We start from the raw sequence: 24,722 nt of genomic DNA on the forward strand, positions 1-24,722 counted from the left end.
CGTAATGGATTACATAAGAATATATCTAGTGCCGTAACATAGATTAACCTTATTGCTGAGGTCTCAGCGGTGCATGCGATCTTTATTCGAGAAAAACTAATCGTGCATTCATTACGTTGAAATTACTTACGAAACATGGACATACATATTACATAAGTATACAGATAATTCGAGCTATCTGTATCAACGTATTTTCTCTCTCTCTCTCTCTCTCTCTCTTTCTCTCTCTCTAGCAAAAACAAGTGATTCTTAACTTTCTACTTTTCTTTTGTATTAATTTTCATAGGGTTACTGCAACATGAAGGATTGAATAGTTAAAATTTTCATCAGATTTTTCCGCTGTACGACTTTCGTTAAATTTTGGATCCACTTTTATCCTATTTTACTTAGTAGATTATGTTCTTTCTAGTGGTGTAATAATGTAAGTCTGAAACCATTCTACTACTTTGTAACTAATTACTTAGTAAGTTTGAAAAACAGTACTATAGGTCTTACTTAAGGAAACGGTTTTCGCTTCTCCTGTAAAATTTCGAAATTATGATTTGGTTTAGTTTACCTCTGAGATCCAGATATAATAAAATCATCACCACCGTCATAATCAAAAGTTATCAATCTACTGCTGGATGAAGGTCTTTCCAAATCTTCTCCACAACTATCTATCTTGGACAATTCTTTTCCAGGTTACTCCCCAGTGGTTCTAGATTTCATCACACCTTCTTGTGTGCGGACGTTTCCTAGGCTATTTTTGTCTCGTGTTATCCATTCTAAAATTGTTTTCGTCCATCAATCATAATTTCTTCTTGTAATATGTCCAGCACATTTTCCAGACCATGTAAAAATTATTTCATTAGTATCAATGATTGGTTGCAATTAAAAAAATGAAATGAAATCTTTAAGTTTTACGTCCCACGGTTATGCCGGTTAGGCTAAAGGAGACGGTGATGATGAGAGATGAGTGAAATGGTGGAATGAAGAAAGTGGGAGGAAACGGGAGAGCCCCGAGAAAACCCACGAGCACGGTGTTTGTCCACCACAAAGTTCACTTGGTGGAGGCTGGGATCGAACCCGGGACCCCAAGCACCAGAGGTGAACGCTCTACCACTGAGCCACCGCGCCCCCTTGGTTGCAATTAATTCATTTCAATGTATTTGAACTACAAATAGTTTAAATCCGCTACTTTTGGAGCACAGACACACTACTTTTTACTCTTCTGATCCGGTAACACTGACTGAATGATTTAAATCATCAATGTAAGGATCCCTATCCATCTAGACGTTTGACTTCGGTTCGCGTGGTCTCGAGTTCGATCCCCGGTGGAGGTAAAGTTGAACGACCGAATTTTTTCGGATTTCACTATAATCAGTAGCTCCACGTCTCCTGTAGCCATCCTAGCATAATTGTGGGACGTTAAACTAAAGCAAACCAAACCAAAAATCAACACAATGTGTGTTACTAATTGTAAGTCCTTGAATAATTGCACATTGTTATGTGGTATGGATTAAGTTTGAGATGATCGGAGTTAAACTAAAGCAAGTGAAATGTAATCAGAACTTTTAGTTGAACACGATTTTAATCTAAAGTGTACACAGGCCTAAGGCTTAAGGGGAACAATTAGTGCTACTGAAAAGTTACAATTTGCATTAACATGTAATGCTGGACTAAAAAAAATTGAATTAATATTAATGTAGCCCAAAGACTGAAAAATGTCGTCTTTTGAAAACATTCTTGCACCATAAAACAAATTACGAGTAATTTTTAAATATTTCACAGTTTAGCTACGTTATTTGCGCTATATTAAAATAATATTTAGCAATTTATTTAAGTAGGCAAATAACGCTGCTGCTTAAAATAATGTAACTGCGACTTGTTGTAATTAGAACCATCAAAAAGTTTTATTAAGCACAAAGATATTATTTACTGAGCGAAACATTTTTTTTACATCAAAACTAAATAGTTGTGACAGTTTCGCCAACTAACTTTGGGATCATCAGACACTATGAGATACAGGAGTAATGTACAATATCATATACATACAACCGCTGAGATTACTCCTGTATCTTATAGTGTCTGATGAAGCCAGAGCTAGTTGGCGAAATTTATAACACAAATATTTAGTTTTTGATGTAAAAAAATGTTTTGCTCAGCAAATAATAACTTTTTATATTATTAAATATACAAAGCAATGTTTCTGTCTATGGAAAATACCTAAAACTATTGTTGTAATATTATAGAAACAAAAATCATTGAAATAATTTAACACAAATACGTCATTTTAAGCAGTATAACAATCACTACCCATGTGTTGGGTATCTTTGAAACGGTTTGAAATAGCAACTGTTGTAAATCGGCATTATGATCATTTAAGTCTTTTGGAAGCATCTACATGACGAAATGTGATAAGTCAATACATTTTCGAATAAAGTCTTTAGAGAAAGTTAAAATTATCATTTCTTGTAACTTTATTCCTTCCTTAATTCAAAATACATTATACCATGATCATAGTATTTGATGCTAAGATACAATTCATGCGCATTGCACTGTCTATGCCATTTGAGTTATTAGAGATTTCCAAAATGTCGATGTTAGTGATACTGTATTGTATTTTGTTACAGTGAATAATGTATGTGGTATTATGGTTTTATTTAGTATCTAAATTTAAAATACGTAATACCTTACGTTGCGTAAATTGAGAAATACAATTTTATGTTGCGTCAGCAACACTGCTTGTTTATCTAATTATATTGCAGAGTATTTGGAAGAATTTCCCCTTCAATATTTCACACAACTTGGTACAAAATTTCAGCATTTTAAATATATATATATATATATATATATATATATATATATATATATATATATATATATATATATATATATATCGAGAGAAAGAGAGAGAGAAGGCTATATACATCAGCAGTGGATTTTGTTTCGGGAGAGGCTAACACAGCATCAAAAGAAATTTTGAGTAAAGGCAATTTTAATAGCTATCAATATCAATATTCCAGACGAGACCGAAGCTTCGAGACTGACCGAAGTCTCGTATCGGTCTTGTCTCGATTTATAGAGGTTTGTCTCGGTCTCGGTATATAAAAGTCCGTCTCGGTCTCGGTACTATCGCTACATGAAAGGATTATTTAGAAAGACTCTATGGAAGCTACAAGAAATTAGAGGACCTGTTAAACAGACGTAGAAGAGACATAAGGAAGCTTCATACTCAGATCAGAACACGACAAAGTATTACAAGATCTAAAACAGGGGAAAGTCAAAAGGTTAGATGAAGTACCAGGATAAATCATACAAAGGGCGTGGACAAAAGTTCAGGATAGGTTGTATAAACTATCCGAACTAAATATTTTTATGAAGAAACTAAAGTGATTCCATTCTTCCAGAAGAGCAAGATAGCTCCAATGCGAAAAACAGAAGGTGCTTGGAAATGTGAGATGAAAGAACGATAAGTTTGTTTCTTCATGTTTCAGATCTCTTGACAAGAATATTCTATGGAAGACTGAAATCCAAGAAAGACGAAATTCTAACAGATAACCAGTTTTTGCATTAATAGGGTAACTTATAATGTTTAAAGCGTTCGTGTCGAAGATATCATAAGTACTTGTACTTTCTTTTAATTCTATTCTTATATTTTCGTACTCCCAACGGTAATCCATTTCTTTTAGTTATATTTATGTGAATGTATAATGCTAGTAGGTTAAACGTTAGTTTGACACTAAAACAATGTTATGTTACAATGTGTTTATTATTATATAATAATTGCTTGGCTTAAGTGACTCTGAATATCCAGCCTTCTCTTTCATTTTCCTTCCGTCTGAACCGTACATGAGAGGACCCACCTACAATCCTATTATGGCTCCTTCCACCTTAGCAAATACTCTTCACCCGCATAAAATAGTATTTAACTTAATTGGTACTGCAAGTAATTTCCCATTTTGTTTGAACATCTGATATGAGCTTCAAATAAAATTCACGCATAATGTGATACATTTATTTTTGTTTTAGCTGGCAAAAGCTCGGGACCAATTATTACCATTATTTGTGATGGATACTTCAGGACATATTCCAGGTTTACCAGGATTGTTCATTGCTGGAGTTTTTAGTGCAGCTCTTAGGTATGTAGTACTTTGGCTACCATAGTGACAGCGTTGAGTGAGGCGGGGGAACGGAAGTCTCACCAGTAGATACTTACCTCTGGTTGCCAGTCTTGTTACATACTACTTCAGAAGGAACAAAAACGACTTTCCGATTAACAAACCTGGCTTTAAGAGCTTGTTAAAATTGTTTATACAATACACAGACAATTGTTAACAAACAAAAATTACACAAGGACACATTAGTTACACTTCTCATGACTCACTTTCAACAAAGTGTTTAAATATATGAAATGGCATTTTTTATGTGAATGTACTAAATTGTCTTCGGTTTTACAGAGTTAGAATAATTCTCTTTGAAAGTGATATACGAACATTGAGCAAATATAAATGTACGGTATATATAAACATACAAGCTAACTCTAACTAACTCTATGGCCTAAGGAACCCAGAGGTTCAATGCCGCGTTCACAAAAGCTCTCCACTGAATTCTATCCTTAGCTAACTGCATCCAGTTTCTACTTTGTATTCCAATCTCTGCGAGATCCATCTTAATATTGTCCTCCCACCTGCGCCTAGGTCTTCCTAATGGTCGTTTTCCGATTGGTCTTCCAGTCAAGACTTTGGAAGCGTTTCTACTTTCTTCCATTCTAGCTACATGACCCGCCCACCTAGGCATCCTAGACTTGACGACCCTAACAATGTTGGGTAAACCATATAAATTATGTAGTTCCTCGTTATGAAGTTTCCGCCATTCCGCATTCCGGTTCCTCTTGGGTCCAAATATTCGTCTCAAGATCCTGTTCTCAAATACTTTTAGTCTATGTTCTTTCCTCAGAGTAAGTGACCATGTTTCGCAACCATACAGAACAACAGGCATGATTATCATTTTGTATATTTTAAGCTTCAAATTCCTCGACAGAATTCGCGACGACAAGAGATTTTAAACACGAAACATACAAGCTAATTTCCTTTTTCTTCTTCTTTATTTTTATTTCCATATTTCATTACACATTGTAATCTATATTCAAATTCTATGAATTTTCCACGTCTATTACATTTCCACTTTCAGCACTGGGTTAATGTAATAGTGGCTTTAAACTTATTAGTTTTTACCGAATGTGAGCGCAGTTACTACAGAAACCTAGAACTAACCACAGTTTACTAGCTTCATTTAAAGGTAGAATCATTGTTTCATGACTTCCTTAAAATAAAAAAAATAAAAATGTTCTGGTTTATAAGGTAGTTTTGTTCAGTTTAGTAGCATACAGTTCACTTCTTTAAATACTCATTTAAACATTTTGGGATTTACGTACACTTAAAAATTGATACATGTAGTTTGCTTTCCATTCCTTAAAGATTCATTTATTTTTCTTTTAAATTGTTCAAATATCTAATTAATGGTCGAAAACCTTAATATATGGGACATTCAGAACACATCGATTCATTTCAAGAACAACATAATTCAAAAATCAACCCTATTGACTTCCGTTCAGAAAATGAAAGCTAATCTTTATGTCTATCTTTGGTAAAAAAAATTCACAGATGTGCTTCTAAAACTGGGCGCTAGAGAGCACTTTCTGTCGTTCTTGTGCCATTTGCTTCCATTGCGTTTCGAAACTTTAAACGGTTCTCCTCAAAAGTTAGGAATTTTGAGCTATCTCGTTCTAGAAATAAACAGGCGACACGAGATTAAAGTTCAATCATCAAAGTCGTGAGAAAAAGACATAAAAGTCATGAAAATTTGTAAGCTCTGTTTAAATAAATGAAAAAGTAAACGTTGTTTTCTTTTTTTTTTTACATTATGAGATATATTTATAATACCTGGAAATGGGTATTTTAAGCACTGAAAAAAGCTTTAAGTAGAGATCTTAAATGTAAAATATGTTTGAAATGATTAGCATTGAATTTGGATCCTTTCTGCACCGCTACCGCATTGCATATATTCTCGAAGCTTTCTCATTAAAATATATGAAAGAAAACATTGACTTAGTTTGTATCAGTATAAATATTCGGACATCTTATGTATTCTTGGCGCTTCAAAGAACATTAACCTTAAAATAACTAACCATCCATTCAGCTAATTTACTTTTAGATAATTTTTCTACAAATATTGCAGTTTCATATTGCTTGCTTCATACACTATTATACTACAAATAAACCATATGTAACTTCTATAGCTGTCTATTGAATGAGCCAGAAAATACCCGTTTCTTTCTAAAGGCTTGTTTTGTTATTTCTATCCTTTCTTTAATTTTCTGCCATTTTAGATATTGGCTGGGAATATTACCACCTATCTAAAGTCTAAATCTTGTTTTCTTTTCTCTTTTAGTAAACAATAAATACAAAGTAGAAAAGTAACTTGAAATAGGTTAAATATTTATGAACATATTGTGTTTCTGCAGTTCTATGTCTACTGGGCTAAACGCAATGGCAGCTGTAATCCTGGAGGACTTCCTCAAAGGCTACTGTAGAATGAGTATCACGGAGAAGCGTGAAAGCATCATAATGAAAGCTGTTGTTGTAATATTTGGCGTCATTTGTGTGGGTTTAGTGTTTGTTGTGGAAAATCTTGGAGGTGTTATGCAGGTGAAGTATTAATAGAATTGTTTTTCACAACTTTGGTAATAGGTAACAGGATTGGGATTGTATAACACTACAATAATAGGAAATAGCTAATTCGATATTTGTAAAGCAAAAGTATTGGTATTTCTTTCAGTTTTTCTGAAATCTAATGGCGCTTAGAAAGAGAGTTATCTATAGAAGAGATTCATAATATTATTTAATGGTAGTTTTATAAATTGCTGCATTGACTTTAAATTTTTATTGCAAGCATGAACAAACAATTCCCACGTTTTATCTTCAAGATGAGGAAAGTACCATAGTTATTTCATGTATGGTAGCTTTATTTTGTATCTTTGGTTCTGGTTTCGAATCAGTGAAACATGAATTGGAAAATTTGGTGAAAAGACATCGACGCTCAAGAAATTCTACATTATTATCAACGTTTAACGAAACAACAGTTTTCAAATGAATGTTTACCAATCGATAGACCTTTTTTTAGATAACTAAATGATATGCGTGAGCATGAATGTAACCTCATAGATAGTTTCGAAGGAATAAAGAAAATTTAATGCCTTTGTAAACTTGAAACCTGATGATGTACTAGAAAAATGAAGTTATCGAGGTGAATTAATATTGCCTCCCTTAGTGTTGTGTTTATTCTGACACTTGCAAGACAACAGTGCCAATAGCATGACTCATGAAGTATACTGGAATGCTCTTCTCAAAACTACTTCGTGCAATCATGTTCTGGAATGGACATTCCCATTGATTTTTTTATTGAGAAAAACTTCAGAGCTAGCTGATTATTGCGAACACTTCCTTTCACTCATGCGATGATTCTAACTGGTCGAAATTTGCGATTGAATTCCAGCCTGCTACTCGTGCGCTTAAAACAATGACCACCATGTTTGTACGTCATTATGTATGTACAGGGGAAAATGTCATGCGCCAGTCTCTAGGGAAACGGCTTAGCGAAAGTTTTGATGCATGTTTATCGAATGTGTACGACGTTGCTAATAACACAAAGAATAAGAAAAGTAACACGTAAAGCTTCTTTACAAAGTACTCTATTTGTCTATTTATTTATTACTAATTAATGAATGAATACCTTAGGCAAAAGTTGTAGTGCACTAATTAATAATATTATTAACATTGTTTGCAGCCTGAGGTAAAATTATAGTTAATTCTCTATTCTTACTTTATGTTCAACTAAAACATTAATGAAATATAAGACATATATCAGACAATAGATCATATCGGGCTGAACAAATAACAATTTGGAAAGTGAAATTTTATTAATAGTTTTCGAGAGAAACGAGTAAATGAACTGTCGTGACCCTAGAAAGTATGTCATTTGTTGCTAACAGTTGTATTCTGCTCGAAGAAGCAACTGCTTATTTAGATATTGTATATGTAACAAAACACGCTGTTAAATTGCAGATCGCATTTATTGTTGTTTATTTCTTCCTAAGAATGATGCACATATTATTTGTAAAATTCATATCAATTTTACTGTTCTATAATATTTTTCCTTCTATCTTCACATCATTGGATCTTACTTTTCCTATATCTTCGATTTTCTTCTGTTTTTCATATAAAATTCTCTCCGATTTCTCGTTGTATAGCTTGACGCTACTTCTCTTTCTCGTATCGTAAGTAATTTCGGATCTGATGTTAAGGTTTAAGTCCGCATCTCACATAGTCCTCCTGTTGAAAGGGACGTTAAACTTAAAATTAATAATCAGTTACTTCTTTATTCCCCCTCCAAATAGGTTTAAATATTCTAATTAATATCTGTTATTAAGGCTACTTGGAGATATATTAAATAAGCGTAATAACCATTAGTAAGACCTCTTCCTAAGATGTCGTGTTAGAAAGCCTGAAAACCCCATTGTAGTCTACAAGTATATGTCATGCTTTATCTTCGCATGAAGCATATTTTCCTTTGCAAATCAAACTCTTGCGTAAACCTTAATCATATGTTGGGTGAAGTGTGTTTGGGTGGTTGCAAAATCAGCAAGGAGTAGCGTCTTCAGAATTTTCTAAAACTCCAAATGATTATAACAAAGTTATTGTGTGGTTTCAACATGTATAGGTCGATGATTGAGTCCAAAATTGACAATTAAAATGTAGTATTAAAAATAAGGGTTTAGTGCTGTTTTCCGGATCTGCACAATGAAAGTTTTACGATACTGCAGCAACTTGCAGAATTGTCAAAAAAAAAAAAAAAAATCCAATTGTTTGTGTGCTACTGCCATCACATAACACTTACATATAAGGAGTTATCGATTTTGCAGAAGTATCACAAACTCAGTCTACAGTATTAAATGGTTATAACATAATACCTAATCATTGGGATGGTACCTAAGATAGTAATCCAATGCTGTTTCCTTCCTTCCCATACCTCTCTTCCTCCTCACTTTCCCGGTAGTGTGAATATCGATTAACATCATCTCTCATACGTGACGGTCTAATATGACCATAGTTGCTAATATCCCAGATACCTAACTTCTAATCCTAAATAATTTAGGAAAACATTTCACATATTTAGTAAATACAACATCCTAGCACATCATTAATATAATTCAACTAAAAGATAAATATGGTATTTGCTAGAAGCCAAATCTTTAGTATCTGATGTACCAATTTGTTCCAGATTATATGTTCAGATGGTATCATAACATTAAATTTAATGCTTCTTTGTGAGCATTTAACACATTTTAATTTCTCTGCAGGTTGCCCCAAGTCTCCTAGGAATTAATGGAGGAGCCATGTTAGGTGTCTTTTCCTTAGGGATGTTCTTTCCTTGGGTAAACTCAAAGGTAAGTCCTAGGTTTTAATTATACCTAGGTATATTATTTTTTAAAGAATCATCTCGAGTCACAATAGTAATTCATATCCTTCAGTGCTGAAATAACTTATCCTACTCATTAACCTTTATTTTACGGCTTGTTAGTACACTGCCAGAATAGTAAATCCGTTCTTTCCCGCGTGGCACTGTACTGACACAGGCGAAAGGTCTACTTTGACCCGCGAGCACACCGGTTGAGAACCAACGTTTTTGGTTCCTTTCACTATGGACTATCTCTTCATACAATAAGGCACATCAGTTAAAAAAAAATATGTGTGCTCGCGGGTCAAAGTAAACATTTCGCCTGTGTCAGTACAGTGACACGCGGGAAAGAACGGATTTACTATTCTGGCAGTGTACTGACAGCCGTAAAATAAAGGTTAAACATGATATACAAGAAAGAAAGGTTTCACTACATCTATAAATTAACATATATATTACTAAACATAATTTGTTATACCAGTCGTGAAGATATAAACCAACTAAGCTAGTAACCAGAGCACCAGGATCTGAGGGAAACCTACTAAATAAGTCTAGAAACGTTAAATTCTGAATTATAGGAGCTTGCAAGAAAGTTTGGCTTCACCAATGATCAAATTTAGAATTTTTGTTACTTTAAAATCATCAATCTTGAGTGTAATGATTCGAATATAGTGAAGTTATTAGGCTTTAATTTAGATGGAAGAAATATTATTTTTATATTGCTTCCTAAGTGGTTTTTACATGACAAAATAATTATGATTATTTTAATTATTTATTTAATAATAATATTTTGGGAAAACGATTATTTTTTAAGGGAGCTTTGTACGGAGGACTGGCTGGTCTGGCGTTTATGTCATGGGTAGCGATGGGAACTCAAGTCCAGATCGCTGCTAAAAAGTTGTCTTTCCCAACAAAACCAGTCACAATTGAAGGTTGTACCTACGTTTTTGAATCGACAAATTTGACAACTACAACAGTGAACTACGGAAATAGGTAGGAAGTTTGATTTTTGATTGTTTAATGGAAATGCGTTTACTTGAATTATTAAGTTTATTATCTAATACAATTCGGACGTCACTATATTTTGTTTCGTTTCTTTGTGGTTCTGGAGCTTAATTACAGCTCATATTGTGAGATCTTTCCGAAATGTTTCATATTATTTAGCAGTCTAACAGAGCTAAATGAGAAAGTTTTGTGAGTGTTGTTCATTTCATGATTACCAAAAGTATGGATTGCATTATCATCATGACGAATTAATATTTCTGTGAGACAAACCCAGCCATAAAAAGCCCTACTAAAATTAATTTCATTTAATCTCTCAGCTAATATAATTGAAGTGAACCTAGTCATTTTACTCAACTGGTAATTTTTGTATCTATGATAACTCTTGGATCTGTGATAAGTCATTCCAAGTGATCAAGCATGTGCCGCTCAACCATACCCAGAAAATCTAATTTTTTCATGAATGTTTAACCTATATCAAAGTACTTCAAAACCATGATTAATTATTTTTTTTACAACATCCCATGACGACACAGCGGCTGCCGCCATTTTGCGGTTTTTCGATTATAGGCGTTTACGTTGTTTTGAATATCTCAGAATGTATTTGTAATATCGAATTGAAAATTGCTGGAGTCTTCAACTCATTCAGAGCTAAAACTTTGATTTCTTTACATTTTTGACTAGAACCACTTGAAGACGGTGAAATCAGGGTCTACAGTAGGAACATTTTTGGACACTGAAGACATGTTTCGGAAGAGTAAACAACTGACGTAGAGGTCTGAATTTGTGTGTGCATGTAGTATGGGGCCATAAGTTTATACACAAAATTTTACAGACCTGTAGCTGCTCCCAAAGACCTGAAAAAGGATCGTAAAATTAGGGAATTATGCCAATTTAACATACTTCACTGTTCAATATCTCTAGTGGACCTTGATGAAAAAATCTGAAATTTTGGGAATAGGTAGTCCTTTAGTATACCATTACACACAATAAATCGCGTTTTGGGTTTTTGAGCAAAAGGGGATCAAAGTATTATGTAATGACGTCATATTCTAGGAGGTGTTTTGTCCATAAATTCTACTGGAAATTTGTTGTTGTGAAGTAAATTAAAGTAGAATGAATGGTTAGTCCAGTCGAGTGCAGTCAGTGTTTACAGCGAGTAAGTGTTCACTGACTTGGGAATGTAGATCAAACCAAAGGACAACAGTCGCCTGCATGAGTTGACAGTTAAAACAAAAAAATAAGCATGATTGAATATCATTGATACAACAAGCAGCAAGAAGTACTTACGGACTTTTTTTTGTCAAGTATGCATTTTGACTTTTCTGTCCTTCTGCTGATAGCGGCATCCTTCACCAGTGCTGCTATGGGTGTGATATGTCAATGTTACAACTAGAGGATAGAAACGAGCTTGAGAGCCTCGACTGGATTAACCATTCATTCTACTTTACTTTACTTCACGACAAAAAATGTCCAGTAGAATTTATGAACACAACACCTACTGGAACATGACGTCATTACTTAATACTTTGACCCCTTTCTGCTCAAAAACACAAAACGCGCTTTGTTGTGTGTTATGGTATGCTAAAGGACTACCTATTTCCAAAATTTCAGATTTTTTCATCCAGGCCCATTGGAGATATTGGACAGTGAAAGATGCTAAAATGGCATAATTTCCCAAATTTACGATCTCTTCTCAGGTCTTTGGGAGCAGCTACAGGTTTGTAAATTTTTGTGTATAAACTTATGACCCCAGACTATATGCACACATAAATTCAGTCCTCTACGTCAATTGTTTCCTCTCACCAGACATGTCTTCAATGTCCGAAAATGTTGTACATCCTGATTTCTACCCGTTCAAGTGGTTTTAGGCGAAAATGGTAAGAGATCAAAGTTTAACTGTGGATGAGTTAGAGACGACCAGCAATTTTCAATTTGGTAGGACAAATATATTCTGAGATATTCAAAACAACGTAAACGCCTACAATCGAAAAAAAAACGAAAAATGGTGTCAGCTACTGTGTTTCCACGGGATGTTGTAAAAATAATTAATTGTGGTTTTGAAGTACCCTGATATAGGTTAAACATTCATGAAAAGATTAATTTTTTGAACAGATTGAGCGGCAGTTTTTCTATTTTCTCGATCACTTTGCATGGATTGACTCTGATAACTTTCGATTTTTTAAAATATTTGGTTTGTGTCTTTGGTCATCCTTCCAAAGTAGCTCTACCAATATCTATAGTTGAAATCTACAAAGAATATGAAGATTACAAGAGGTAAAATCTACATCATGTTTTAAATATACTCCTACAGATATAATCTAATTTTTCAGGATAAATTAGGTAAAAAAATGTTAGTTTTTGCACAACAGAGTCAAACTTTCGTCTAGATTGTTTCGATTATTTTGCATCGACTGCGTTAAAACCGATCAAAAACAAACGTGTAAAACAGGAAGTTCCTCCAAATGTTGAACATTTCTTATTAAATAATATTATTTTTTTATTTGATAATTTTCACTAGTTTTTAAACTGATACAGTTTAGTGCATAAGCTGCTTTCTTTGATACTCTCCAATGACCTTTTCGCATGAAATGAAAATTAGTGAATAATTAAACAGTGATTTATATCATCTACTAACACGATGTTTCGTAAAAGAAATATATTCGATTTTGGTAGTATACGGCAGATAATTTCTCAAACTTTGTAATCATCCTCACTGTGTAAATTTTGTGTCAGTCGAGAATGAGGGAAACTTTAGCTCAATTTTGCGATGTTGTAGAAATTACTGGAATTGGACAGAATATGGTCAACATGCTCCATATAAAATTTAACCACAATTCCTACTGCTTGGTCTAAAATTAGTATATTTTGAACGAGTGAGTAGTTTCATCCTCTCACCAAAATTATGTGTTTCGGGAAAATTTCGTAAAAAGTTATCGATTTTTATAAAACAGTGAAATTGGTAAAAAAGTTAATGTCACAAACATTTACAATAATAATAATAATAAACCATAGCTAACCTCTACAATGTATGGCGTGATTAGTATGTTTTAAAAATAAAAATTGAACTGCACATGTGGAATGCTTTCTTAGTGTTAAGAGAAAGTTGTTTCATTAATAGTAAAGAGAAAGTAAAATGTTCTTGATAAATGAAGGATGTAAATAGTGGTCAATGTCAAATTTAGTTGTGTATTTACTTCCATTTGGTAGTAAGTAATAATAACTTAAATGCAAGGAATATTTCTCCTTAGTTTTGGTCTATTCATAACACTTTATCTGGTTATTTGTTTCTTTCTTGGAACACTTATCCTATAGCACTGTAGTAAAAATGTTTAAATAACTTTTGATTCATTACACGTTCCTATTGATTTTCGTTGGTTGATCAAACTAAGATCTTGAACACTTTAACAAAGTGTACGATTTCAATTCAAATATCATAAAATTATTATTATGAGAGTAATCAGCATTGTAGCAAAATCCATTATTGAAGTGGCGATATATAGCTACGTGAAATTTCCGGAAATAAATGCAAGCTATTTAGTCGCATTTCTAAACCATCTTAAGTTATAATGGAGTTTACAATGTATGTAGAAGTGTGGTGAAAAACGACATTTTATTCAGTTGCTTAATTTATTTAATTGAATTCTTCTTGTTATTATTAATGTTATTATCATTGTTGCAGCGACGATGTGTTTGTGTTGTATAGAATCTCTTACATGTGGTATACAGCACTGGGCGTGGGTTCGACTCTCGCGGTTGGATTGCTTGTAAGCTTCTTAACAGGCCCAAGAGATCCAAAAGAAGTTGATCATACGCTGCTTTCTCCAGTAATCCATAGATTCCTTCCAAAGAAGCTACCTGAAGCTGTGGATGAAGCTCTCTTAACGAAAGAGGTAAACAATAATTATAACTTCTAATTCAGTGCATACATTTATGACTTGAAATTACATGTTGTGTATAAATGAAGGTTTCTTTAAGGATGCATAAAGTGTTTGGAGAATGTCTATACTATCATGTTTTCTTGTATATTAACCTTAATAATTGGTGAAGGTAATGCTAGTCTTTCGTTGTTACATTATATCCGAGCGCTTCCTGGGGCTGCGGTGGTTCAGTGGCCAAGCGTTCACCTCTGGTGCATGGGGTACTTAGTCCGATCCCAACACGAGCCAAATGAAACTTGTGGTGGACAAACACTGTGTGCGTGGGTTTTGTGGGTGTTCTCCCGTTTCCTCCCATTTTCTTTTCCCCCACCATTTTCATTCATTTGTCGCCATCACGGTTTCCTTTAACCTAGCCGGCATAGCTGTGGAACGTAAAACTTAAAGATTTCACTTTATTTCATTTCGAGCGCTTAGTAAAAAGCCAAAATACTATTAATAATGTGAAGTACTAATTTAAGAGGGGAAAGAGGATTCCTTATTCGCGACAACCAAAGAGGACCATAGGTTGCCTAGACGTGATTATAATTTTCTCGAATTCGGCACAATGAGGAAGTGATATAGTCTGCCCTAGACTCTTTCCACATTCCTAGAGTTTCAATTTTACAGAGGCAAGGTTCATTTCTGAGCTGCAATGAAAAGAGTGTAGAACAAGATCTCTTGACTCAAACCAACCATCGTACCTAAGCCAGCCAGTTGGTAGGTAGCTGCCATATAACAAAAACTCCACCACGAATCAGAACTTTATTACTATTTATTTTAACATCACTGATATTTCTCGCTATAGCTTCATTGTATGAGGTAATTTATATATTATTGTGCTTTTTGCGCACGATATCATGTTAGCGACCAAAATATCTGTGTCAGTCAGGTCTAACGTTATTTGACAGATCACACATGAAGTTAGTGATTTTGCAAAAAGTGTTGGGTTTCTTATAATCAGACGTAAAGTATTGCAGCATGAAGATAGGTGAACTTTCCACCAAACTGTGCTACATTTTACAATTTTATTTTTATTAAAGTACATGAGGAAGTTTGTACGCTGCTTGGACAAGATATGTGATCAAAAGCAACATCCGAAAGATAGTAAAGTGCTTTCGTTCTGCAAATTTCAAGATGTTCAATATTCTCCTCGCAATGGACGACCAATCTCAGAAAAACTGAAAGAATATTGTGGAAAAAAGCTGAGCATACCAGAATGTAAGCAATCATAACATAATCAATGATCTAAACATCTATCACCAAATAGCGTTAAGCCATTTGTAGAGAACTTATTACAAAAAGAAGCTGGATCTTTTGGTGCCTCACTCAAAAACCATTTGATACAGTGTCTGTCTGTGAATCTCTATGGAAACGTTACGAACTCAAGTCATTTCTGAAGCGACTGATCAGCAGTGAGGAAAAGTGGATAACCTACGACAACACTGTGGAGGAAAGAAACTGGACGAAGCAAGGAGAAGCTCTACAGTCTGTGGTAGACTCCACACTGTAGCCCAGGAAGGTTATTTTGTGATTAGAAGGACATCGTGAACCACAATTTGCTGTCGCTGAGCAGAGCGATATACTTGGACCAATAGTGTCTACTATTAATGCAAGTGCACCTAGCGATTTAAAAGAAAAGCCCAGAACTGGTTAACAGGAAGGGTGTCGTATGCCATGCTGAAAATACACGTCACATATATCTTTCACGACCGGAAAATAATTCAGAGAATATGGCTGCAAGATTTTAATGTATCCACCGTATAGCCTGTATCCGATTCTATCAGATTATTGTTTCTGCGGAACTCTCTGAATGGAGATTAGTTACTTCGAAAAGAAGCTTGTGAAAACCACATGTCATAGTGTTTTGACCACAACCACAGGAGATTCATAGTGACAAAATTATGGTGTTGTCAGAAAAATGGTACAAGGTAATTGAACAAAATTGCGTATATTGTGGTTTCATAATGTATTTCTTGTAAATCACAATAAATGTATTAAATTCTCAACACTTTTTAGTTAACTCTATAATATAAAGATAATATGAAATCCTCACAGTTGCAACAGTTGTAATTTGCCTTAAAACTTACAAGGTAATTGGATGCTTATTTTGATGTTAGATGTTCCTTATCGGGATAATATGAAATTTTGTATCTTATTAAAAGTTTTGTTAATTTGGTTGTTATGACGCCTTGTTTATTATTTTTTTAATGTCGTTGCTATGGCAATGTAGAAAGACAGAATGCAACGAAGTGCCATATTGTGTAGATTGATTGTAACAATACGATATATTTTGAAAGTGAAAATATATATTCTAAAGTGAATAACTGTGTTGTGCAATCCAGAATAATTTCGTAATCCGTATACATATACATTAGTAACCAGAGAAAGTAACGGAACGAAAAATAATTAACGTTACAAATTCAAACCATAATAGCTCAAATTGGGAATCGAAACCAGATCTCCCACTTCATAGGGGTACGCTAGCCATATATCTTGCGTATAGTTTGCTCGTGTTGGAGATGTACATTATTTGGGGGTTACAATCGTCTTCCAATAGACGACTAGCTTGCATGAGAAAATTTTGTGTATGTGATCCCAGGTTTGAACTCCATGGACAAACATATTTTTTTGGAGTTTAGTAAGTTATTGGAGATCTACTTGAGCTCTGTTTAGAGTACTAGAAAATGACGATGATATGTGATGGGATGGGCTTCTGATATAGATCTTCCAGAAGACAAGATGTTCGTCTTGAACAACGGTTTAAGAACGTTTAACGGAGTTTGGAAGTAAACCTACCTGTATATTTCTAGTTGCAAGTAAAATTCCATAATTTTCTTCTCAATTTATTCTTTAACGTCTTATTAAAAAAAAAACCGTTTGGTGTCAAATACTGTTCAAATACTGTTTTGATGTCACTACATATCTTATTCTAACTGAAATTTGATAATCCGTGTAAAAGTTTTTTTTATGAGCTTTTCGTCCATCCAGTCGAATATTCTTTACCATTCCCACACATCATTAATAAAGCTTAGAGAGGTTTTTTTTTCGTTTTTTGTAGTTTCATTAATATTCACAGCGCAGTGAATTGCTTTCTTTTGATAAGATTCGAAATGCTTTTCTTTTTCTCTTTGGTATTTCACTAGGTTGCTTTTACTTACGCAATACATCAGATATCTACTGTGAAGACCTGATTGTTATTTTCTAATAACTAGTCTTTTGTCCTCTTTCAGCCAATCAAAATTGAGCTTACAACGGCAAATGGAGTGAATACTGAAGAGGAGAAGAAGAGGATCTCTGAAATCTCTCTCTATGACAATGTTCAGCGTTCAGAACAATAACATATTTATAGATTACTTAACACGAAGATGAATAACAAGAAAATATATTAAATGTCCTCCAATATCTGCGTTTTCATCAAATGTGAAATGTATTCGAAGATATTTACGCAATGAATCCAGCATAATAACTGATATCGCCCGTTTAGAAATACCTCTCAGCGGAATTTATCTTTCTGGACTGCAAAATCACACAATTTAGTTAATTAATAGATAATAACGGAGTCAGTTGTTCCCTGTAATCAATAATATAAAAACACGATACTGGACTTATCTCTTACAACAAAGACTGGAGATTCGATTCTTATAGCAGACAATTTGAGAAAATTACAGTTGAGTTGATTGTCAGTAAGCGTCTCTTTCAGCAAGGAGGCTGTTTGAGACATGGACCTACAATTGAAAGTGGGATCCGAATTACATGAGTTCTCGCCAGGAACCGCATCATGCCAAACACGCGCAAAGCAAATTACAAATACGCTCTCAAGTTTCCTTGATGTTCTCTGTAAATAACAAGTTGAATAAAAGTTTTGATAAACGTTGTTCAGTTTTGTTTTAGTGAAGTTAAACGTTTCCTTTCTACACCGATGTTACATGAGACAGATCTTTAGTCTGATTTAGTATTTGAAATTTTTCAATTTCTAGCACGGCCATTGACTCTCTATCTCCCGGATTGAAGCCAAGAAAATTAATTATTTGTCCACCAGAAGGAGTATATGGGACGAAACTAAAAGCTCGAGAAATCGAACTGAAATGACTGTGCTCATTATAATCTCAGATGGTATAAAATAGAACCAACAACTTTCGCACTATGCATTTGCAATGTACCCTTATCCTATGATAGTCATCGTAAATTATTTAGGGTACTTGGAAGCTACTTGCGAAAAAAGTATAACAGAGCAACTATAAGCAAAATGTTTCCGTAAATTAAGTACAAAAGCGATTTTAATCTTCTCAGATCTGATAACCATGAGTTAGTGTAGGACGTTTCAAATTTTTTTTACATTACACGATTTCCTGAATTCTTCTCTTGTCTATGTTCACCATCATTTTTACTTACCAGTAACGACAGAGAATGCTATTATTATCTTTCTTTATTATTATTATTATTATTATTTGAATAATAGAGTTTTTGATCTATACCTCTTTATACAACAACAAAGATACAAAGATGTAGGCTGCAATTAAATACTGGAGCTTGGATCCGTTGCAGTTCGTGAGTGCAGAGACAATATAATGCAGACGCACCAACGCACTCTCGTTTCCAACAGTCCTGATCAAATGATACTAACCTGGACGAGTAGTAATGGGTATCATGGTAAGTAATCGAACTCAATAAACGGCACATATGTCTTCTTTCGACGCTCTTAAAAAAGATCACGAAGTATTACATCCATTATTTATATTTTAATTTATTTAAACAACTTGCAGAAAGAGGCTGCAATACTAATATGCACTGGAATCTTAAAAGTTAACAATGAAACTAACAACAATGAGAGGTGAAGAGGGACTGAAGTAGTCGCGCGGTTGTTATATTGAAATATATTATGTTGCTACTCACCTAATGAAACCTTGGGTTTGAAGTCAAGACCTCTTGATTGTAAAGCGAGAAAGGTAACGAATAGTCTATATCCATACAAACACCCCTTCTCGGTAATCCTCAATTGAGCGCTTCTTGTACAATTTTGTATTTTTTAAATGCAATACAATGCTAATGTTTCTAAAACATTAAAAATTAAAAGATTTGTTGCAACATGCTTTTAGATTACATGATTAATATGTACAGTCTTTTAAAAATAGCTGACAACTCACATTTCTTTTAAAAGTCCACCTTGCTATAGTGGAAATGTTCAAATGTTGACAGTATAAGTTGAAATGAAGATCTACTCGTAAATTGGCTTAAAAATGATTCTTAGTTTGTTTGATGTGATTAAATCTATGCTTAAGAAGACAACGTCTTGCAATGAGAGGCTTGTTTGATCAAGACTTTTCAAGGTCCTGCTTTGTAATAGGTCAGTAAAATTTACAAGAATTTAGTACCTCATTTCAAGATTAAGCAATACCACTTATAATAATAACTGCTTTATTTACTTTCCTGCAAACAAAATTATTTGAAAATCTAGTAACGATTACCTGATTAGGGACAATGGTCCGAGAGTGTTAACAATGGACCTAAGCCAGCAGAAATTAAATAATCTCTTGCCGGTGATGTTTTTCATTTAATACAAAAGATGAGTTTTTCGTATTCGGAATATAACCCTGTTTCTTGATTAACTTGCACACAATATCAGCCCTCCAAAGCAATTGAATATGGAATAGAAAATGTGAGATTCATTGCAACAGAATTTGAGATTTATTTCTCCTTTTGAAACTACAATAGGTTCCCAAATTCTAGGGACAATGATACTGAAAGTGACTGATCTATTACATGTGGTAAGAATAAACAGATGAAGTGGAGATGAAACATGTTATTGGATACTGAATACATATCAAACACAATTTCTCCTCATCCTTTGCTTTTGTAAGGATCAAAGATTTAAACTGGGAGTTGTTACATCTACTACTCTGAGAAAATGATGAACTTGTCGAAAATAAGTTTGAGTCCCATATTTACATTGAATTTTCACAAAGTAGTTGAAAATTAAAGGAAAATTCAGAATTGATAGACTATAAATCATGTTCTTGAAGTGCAGACTTTTGAGTAATTCCATCTCAAGGAGTACATAGATGGATGAGATTTTCCGTTATTATTACTAATTTCTAGTAAAGCAATCAGCCAAAACTCACGAAATTTGTTTATTATATATTTTAACATATATAATGTAAATCACACATAAACTAGATCTCATAACGTTTCGAGATTGGAAAATACGTTTAAGGATAACTTCTAGAATTTTGTTTAAAACACACGAATTTTGAATTACATTACTGTGAAACGGAAGCACATATTCCAAGTTTTGGTGCAGTATATATTTAACTTTGACAACATATATTCATGGATGTGTTAAAACAATAAATTATAAGTTTAATGCTTTGCTTAGACCAGGGCGAATACATTGTTTTATGATTTGGCTCGCTCTCAGCATTCCGAAAATTTACTTAATAGCAATTGCGTGAGCATTTAAGTAACCCAGGTGAAATCGAACTTGGAGGAACAAATTAGTTGAAAACCAGAAAGACTGTATATGTCTTTCAAATATTATCGATAAACTTTATTCTTCCTGCGCGAAGAGCAATAGGCATTCTGCTCATTTAATTATATATTAAAACCATAATAAACCAAATACTTTAACAGATCTCGATGTTAATTCTCAGCAGATTAAATGGAAAAAGATGAAAACAAATAATGGAAAAGAAAATAGGAGGGTTGTTTGCAACTTCACGTGTTAAATTGCTCTTCACGGGGAACATTTCTTAAAAAGGAATTTTATTTTAATTACGTTACAATGATAATTCAACGATTACAACTTCTCTTCGATACAAGGAATTTATAGATATCGAGAGAATTTTAAAGGATCTTTTCATAGCCTGATTGATGTTCAGTGGTAGGTTGCCAAAGAAGAAATAAAATATTTTCCCCCTTCTTTTACATCTCGGAACTTTTGAGCCATACGTGGTTCAGCAGTCTTAAAAGAATTCTTTCTCCTGGTTGTTCTGTAGTTATTTTAGTTACCGGGTGTACGAAAGACATTTCTACATTAAATTGTAGATTTACAGCTTTCAGTTTGAAAGAATGCCAGCCAAGAAATAAACATCGTTATTTTGACTTCAACAAAAGATAAAGTAATTGAGAACTCGGTACCTAGGCGCCATTTTGATTCACCGGAATAACACGAGAATGAAGCGCGTTTAAGTTATTTCCGTTGAAACATTAGTATAGTAAATGCGTTATGAAAAGATAACAAGAAAGTAACTGGTTTTCTGAACAAACATTGCTAAACATTGCTAGACATTTTTGTTTGCCAAATAAATGAGTAACTCAGAGGCAATATACAAAATAATCACCCGTAAAATGTTATGAAGGTTATCAGCATTTCATTTCTCTGAAGACTACATGAAACAGAGAAAAATACCATATGTATGTTTTAAAGCAAAGGATTTAGGGAAACGTACTTAAACAGCTGTAATTTATTTGATGAGGCTTTACTGAAAGAATTGCATCATGTTTGGAAACAAAAGAACTCAGGCTCAAATCTTATTCACTATTGACAAACAATTGGTCGCCAATTTTGTACTCTGAATCGCAATCTTTACTAAAGGGGAAAGTCAAGATTTTTTTTTTCTAATTCTGAACAATGCAGTGAAAACATTGGGTATTAATATCAAAATTATTTATAGTTATTTTTTTGAGAAAGCATTGAATAGTAAAATACCGAAAACCAGCAATGGAGACTCATCAAACATACGGAGAAAGGTAAGTAAAGGAATTGCGAAAAACATAAAACTATGTTCACTATTATTAAAGTATGGGAAATAAATGACAAAATATAAAACATATCCTAATCAATAGACCTCATTAGGCTAAACAAAATAACATCAATGACTGTAGAATCTTATGCGTAGTTTTTGAGCAAACTGAAAAAAATCGTATGTTTTGTTTTGTACACTTAAGGACGATAACAATTATATTAAAATTAAAGTGATGCTAAAATATATGACTCACAGTCAGTGAAGCTACTCATTATGACTTTAGCAAGATCTTTTTTGTCTCCTCACCAATAGTTTGGTGAGCAACATGAAAATTTTAAAACTTTTCTCTCCCTTGGGGGAGCTGTTTTATATTTTGATAAGGTCTCTTCTTTGTAACTTCATCCTTGGTGTTCCTCTTCCTGGTTTTCCTTCTGCCTTTCGCTCTATCAGCATAGTGATCCAATCAGAGTGCCGAATAAGATGAATAAGCATGCTTTTTCTTCTTTTTCCTATTATCTTCATGATTTGCCGTCCTTCATTAGCTTCCTGTAGTACGTCTTCATTCCTTTTCTTTTCGGTCCATCACATGTGCAGCATTCAGCTCCAACATCACATTTGATGTTATTTAAAACACTGTTCAAATATATATAAGTTGATGGGCCGCATTGAGCTAAATACAATTCATGCTCTTGGATAAATGATGATGCACCGGTTTCCAGAAATCGAACCAATTAACTTTTCTAGTGCTCAAACTATATATTCGTTGGCAATAATATTGTTCTTATTTTGTTTATTTAAGCTTCATATTTGTAGAAAGGTACCTGCTAATTATTATACGTATCTACTGTTGTTTATTTATTCTTAACGGTAACACACAGACACGTATAATACTTCTGACAGTTACCTACAGTACTTGTAGCTGGTCCAAAATCATAAGCAGATAACTGGATTAGGATTAGGAATTAGATTTCTGGGCTGTTGGCATCTAAGGCTATTTAGACCGTCACGTACGTATATGAAGGATGATGTCGCTATCCGATGAAAGGGATGGAAGGAAGCGGGCTGGAATCAATAAATTAGGTACCATCCCGGCATTTACCTGGTGTGAATGAGGGAAACTCAGAAAAATTCTCACTCAAGATGGCTGGCCTGAAAAAGATGCTACATTTTTGGTCCGAGTGTCTCCATCGGGAATCGAACCTGGGACCGCTTGCACCAAAGCCGAGAGCGTTAGTGACTACGCTACGGGCACCAAAGTAAATAATTGATTAAAAATAATAAGTGGGTTGTGATTGCCACGTTTACAAAGTATTCCTAAAATATGATGCTTCTTAGGACTCCTACATCTTATAAGAGCTCTCTCGTGGCTAAGCGGTTAGCGTACGCGCCTTTGGCGTGGGAGACCCGGGTTTGATTCCCGGTGGGAGCTCATGTGGTTCGGATTCCACGTTAATCAGTAGGGCCACGTCTTATATAGCCTCGCTGCTGAACGGGACGCTAAACTAAAATCAAATCAAATCAAAAATCCTACATCTTATAAAACTATTATTGAAGTGTCGTGCATATACAGCTCACAGATGACGAGAAGAACCCTAAAACAGGGGAACGGTCAACATCACGGTCAAGTCCATTTTCGGTTTTTGAGGTATGGTCTATACTTAGATGTCGTCTGCTACTCTGGGTAAAGTTATATGTGTGCTATTCCCTGGTGTCATTTGAAACCCCCGTGCGAAAAGTGGACGAGCCCATACCTACGTCACACTACATCTGCTAGGGTTCTTCTCGTCATCTGTGAGCTGTAGTACGTTTTCTAAAAATTAGAATGTTTTGATATTTTCACCGAAAATATTTTATTTAAAATCCAAGAGGTTTCACCTCCCACATTATGATTAATTTCAACACTAAACAGTAGAAATGACTGAGTTGCTGATTGCAATGATTGATCATTGCGAATTGATAGCGATGACGAATTGCAAATGGCTGTCTTATACTGGTTTTACTCACAGAACTGGTTTAAAGACATCAGAATACAAAAATTGGTACCATGGTATGACAAGTGTCTAAATTCCTGTAGTAAATATGTTCGAAAGTTGTGTTATCTGTGGTGATAAATGTTTCGTTGTCGTTGTGTCTTCTTTATGTTTCACGTCCTAGATATACTTATTTTCTGGACGCTTTCTTGTTCTCTTAATTTTTTAGAGTCAAATACGGGTGAACCCTGCAAAAATCACTACAGTACTTCATAACAACGTCTGCTTTAACGACCAGAAACTGAAAGCTTTCTCTGTAGCAGAAAAGTAACGTTCTACATTGATTTTTAAATTAAATACTGTAAACTCCCTGTTAACCGATCACCACGGGACCGAACTCTAATAGGGCAACAAAAAAGTCGATTGAAACACAGTAACTATTTCATTGCAATTAAGTTGTTGTAATGTCCCTATTTAGATAGGAGCTCGTTACTCGGTACGAGCCTCCCACCTATGAAGACCCGCCACATTTGAGAAACAATATATATATATATATATATATATATATATATATATATATATATATATAT

The 24,722-nt window shown here is 34.1% G+C and overlaps 1 protein-coding gene across 1 annotated transcript in view; it reads left to right on the forward strand.

Annotated features, from left to right (window-relative positions):
• The window catches only part of LOC145667969 (uncharacterized), a 118,865-nt gene extending 100,605 nt beyond the window's left edge, over positions 1-18,260 (forward strand). Inside the window, exons 23-28 of the mRNA XM_081735393.1 lie at positions 4,012-4,121; positions 6,506-6,689; positions 9,401-9,487; positions 10,313-10,491; positions 14,183-14,393; positions 17,651-18,260. Of these exons, the coding sequence (XP_081591519.1) occupies positions 4,012-4,121; positions 6,506-6,689; positions 9,401-9,487; positions 10,313-10,491; positions 14,183-14,393; positions 17,651-17,758 (879 nt within the window). The 3' untranslated portion in view covers positions 17,759-18,260. The remainder of the gene's footprint in view (positions 1-4,011; positions 4,122-6,505; positions 6,690-9,400; positions 9,488-10,312; positions 10,492-14,182; positions 14,394-17,650) is intronic.
• Positions 18,261-24,722: the final 6,462 nt, after the last annotated feature.

The sequence above is a fragment of the Thermobia domestica genome, chromosome 13, assembly GCF_964235325.1.
Source record: "Thermobia domestica chromosome 13, izTheDome1.hap1.1, whole genome shotgun sequence".
Taxonomy (NCBI): Eukaryota; Metazoa; Arthropoda; class Insecta; order Zygentoma; family Lepismatidae; genus Thermobia; species Thermobia domestica.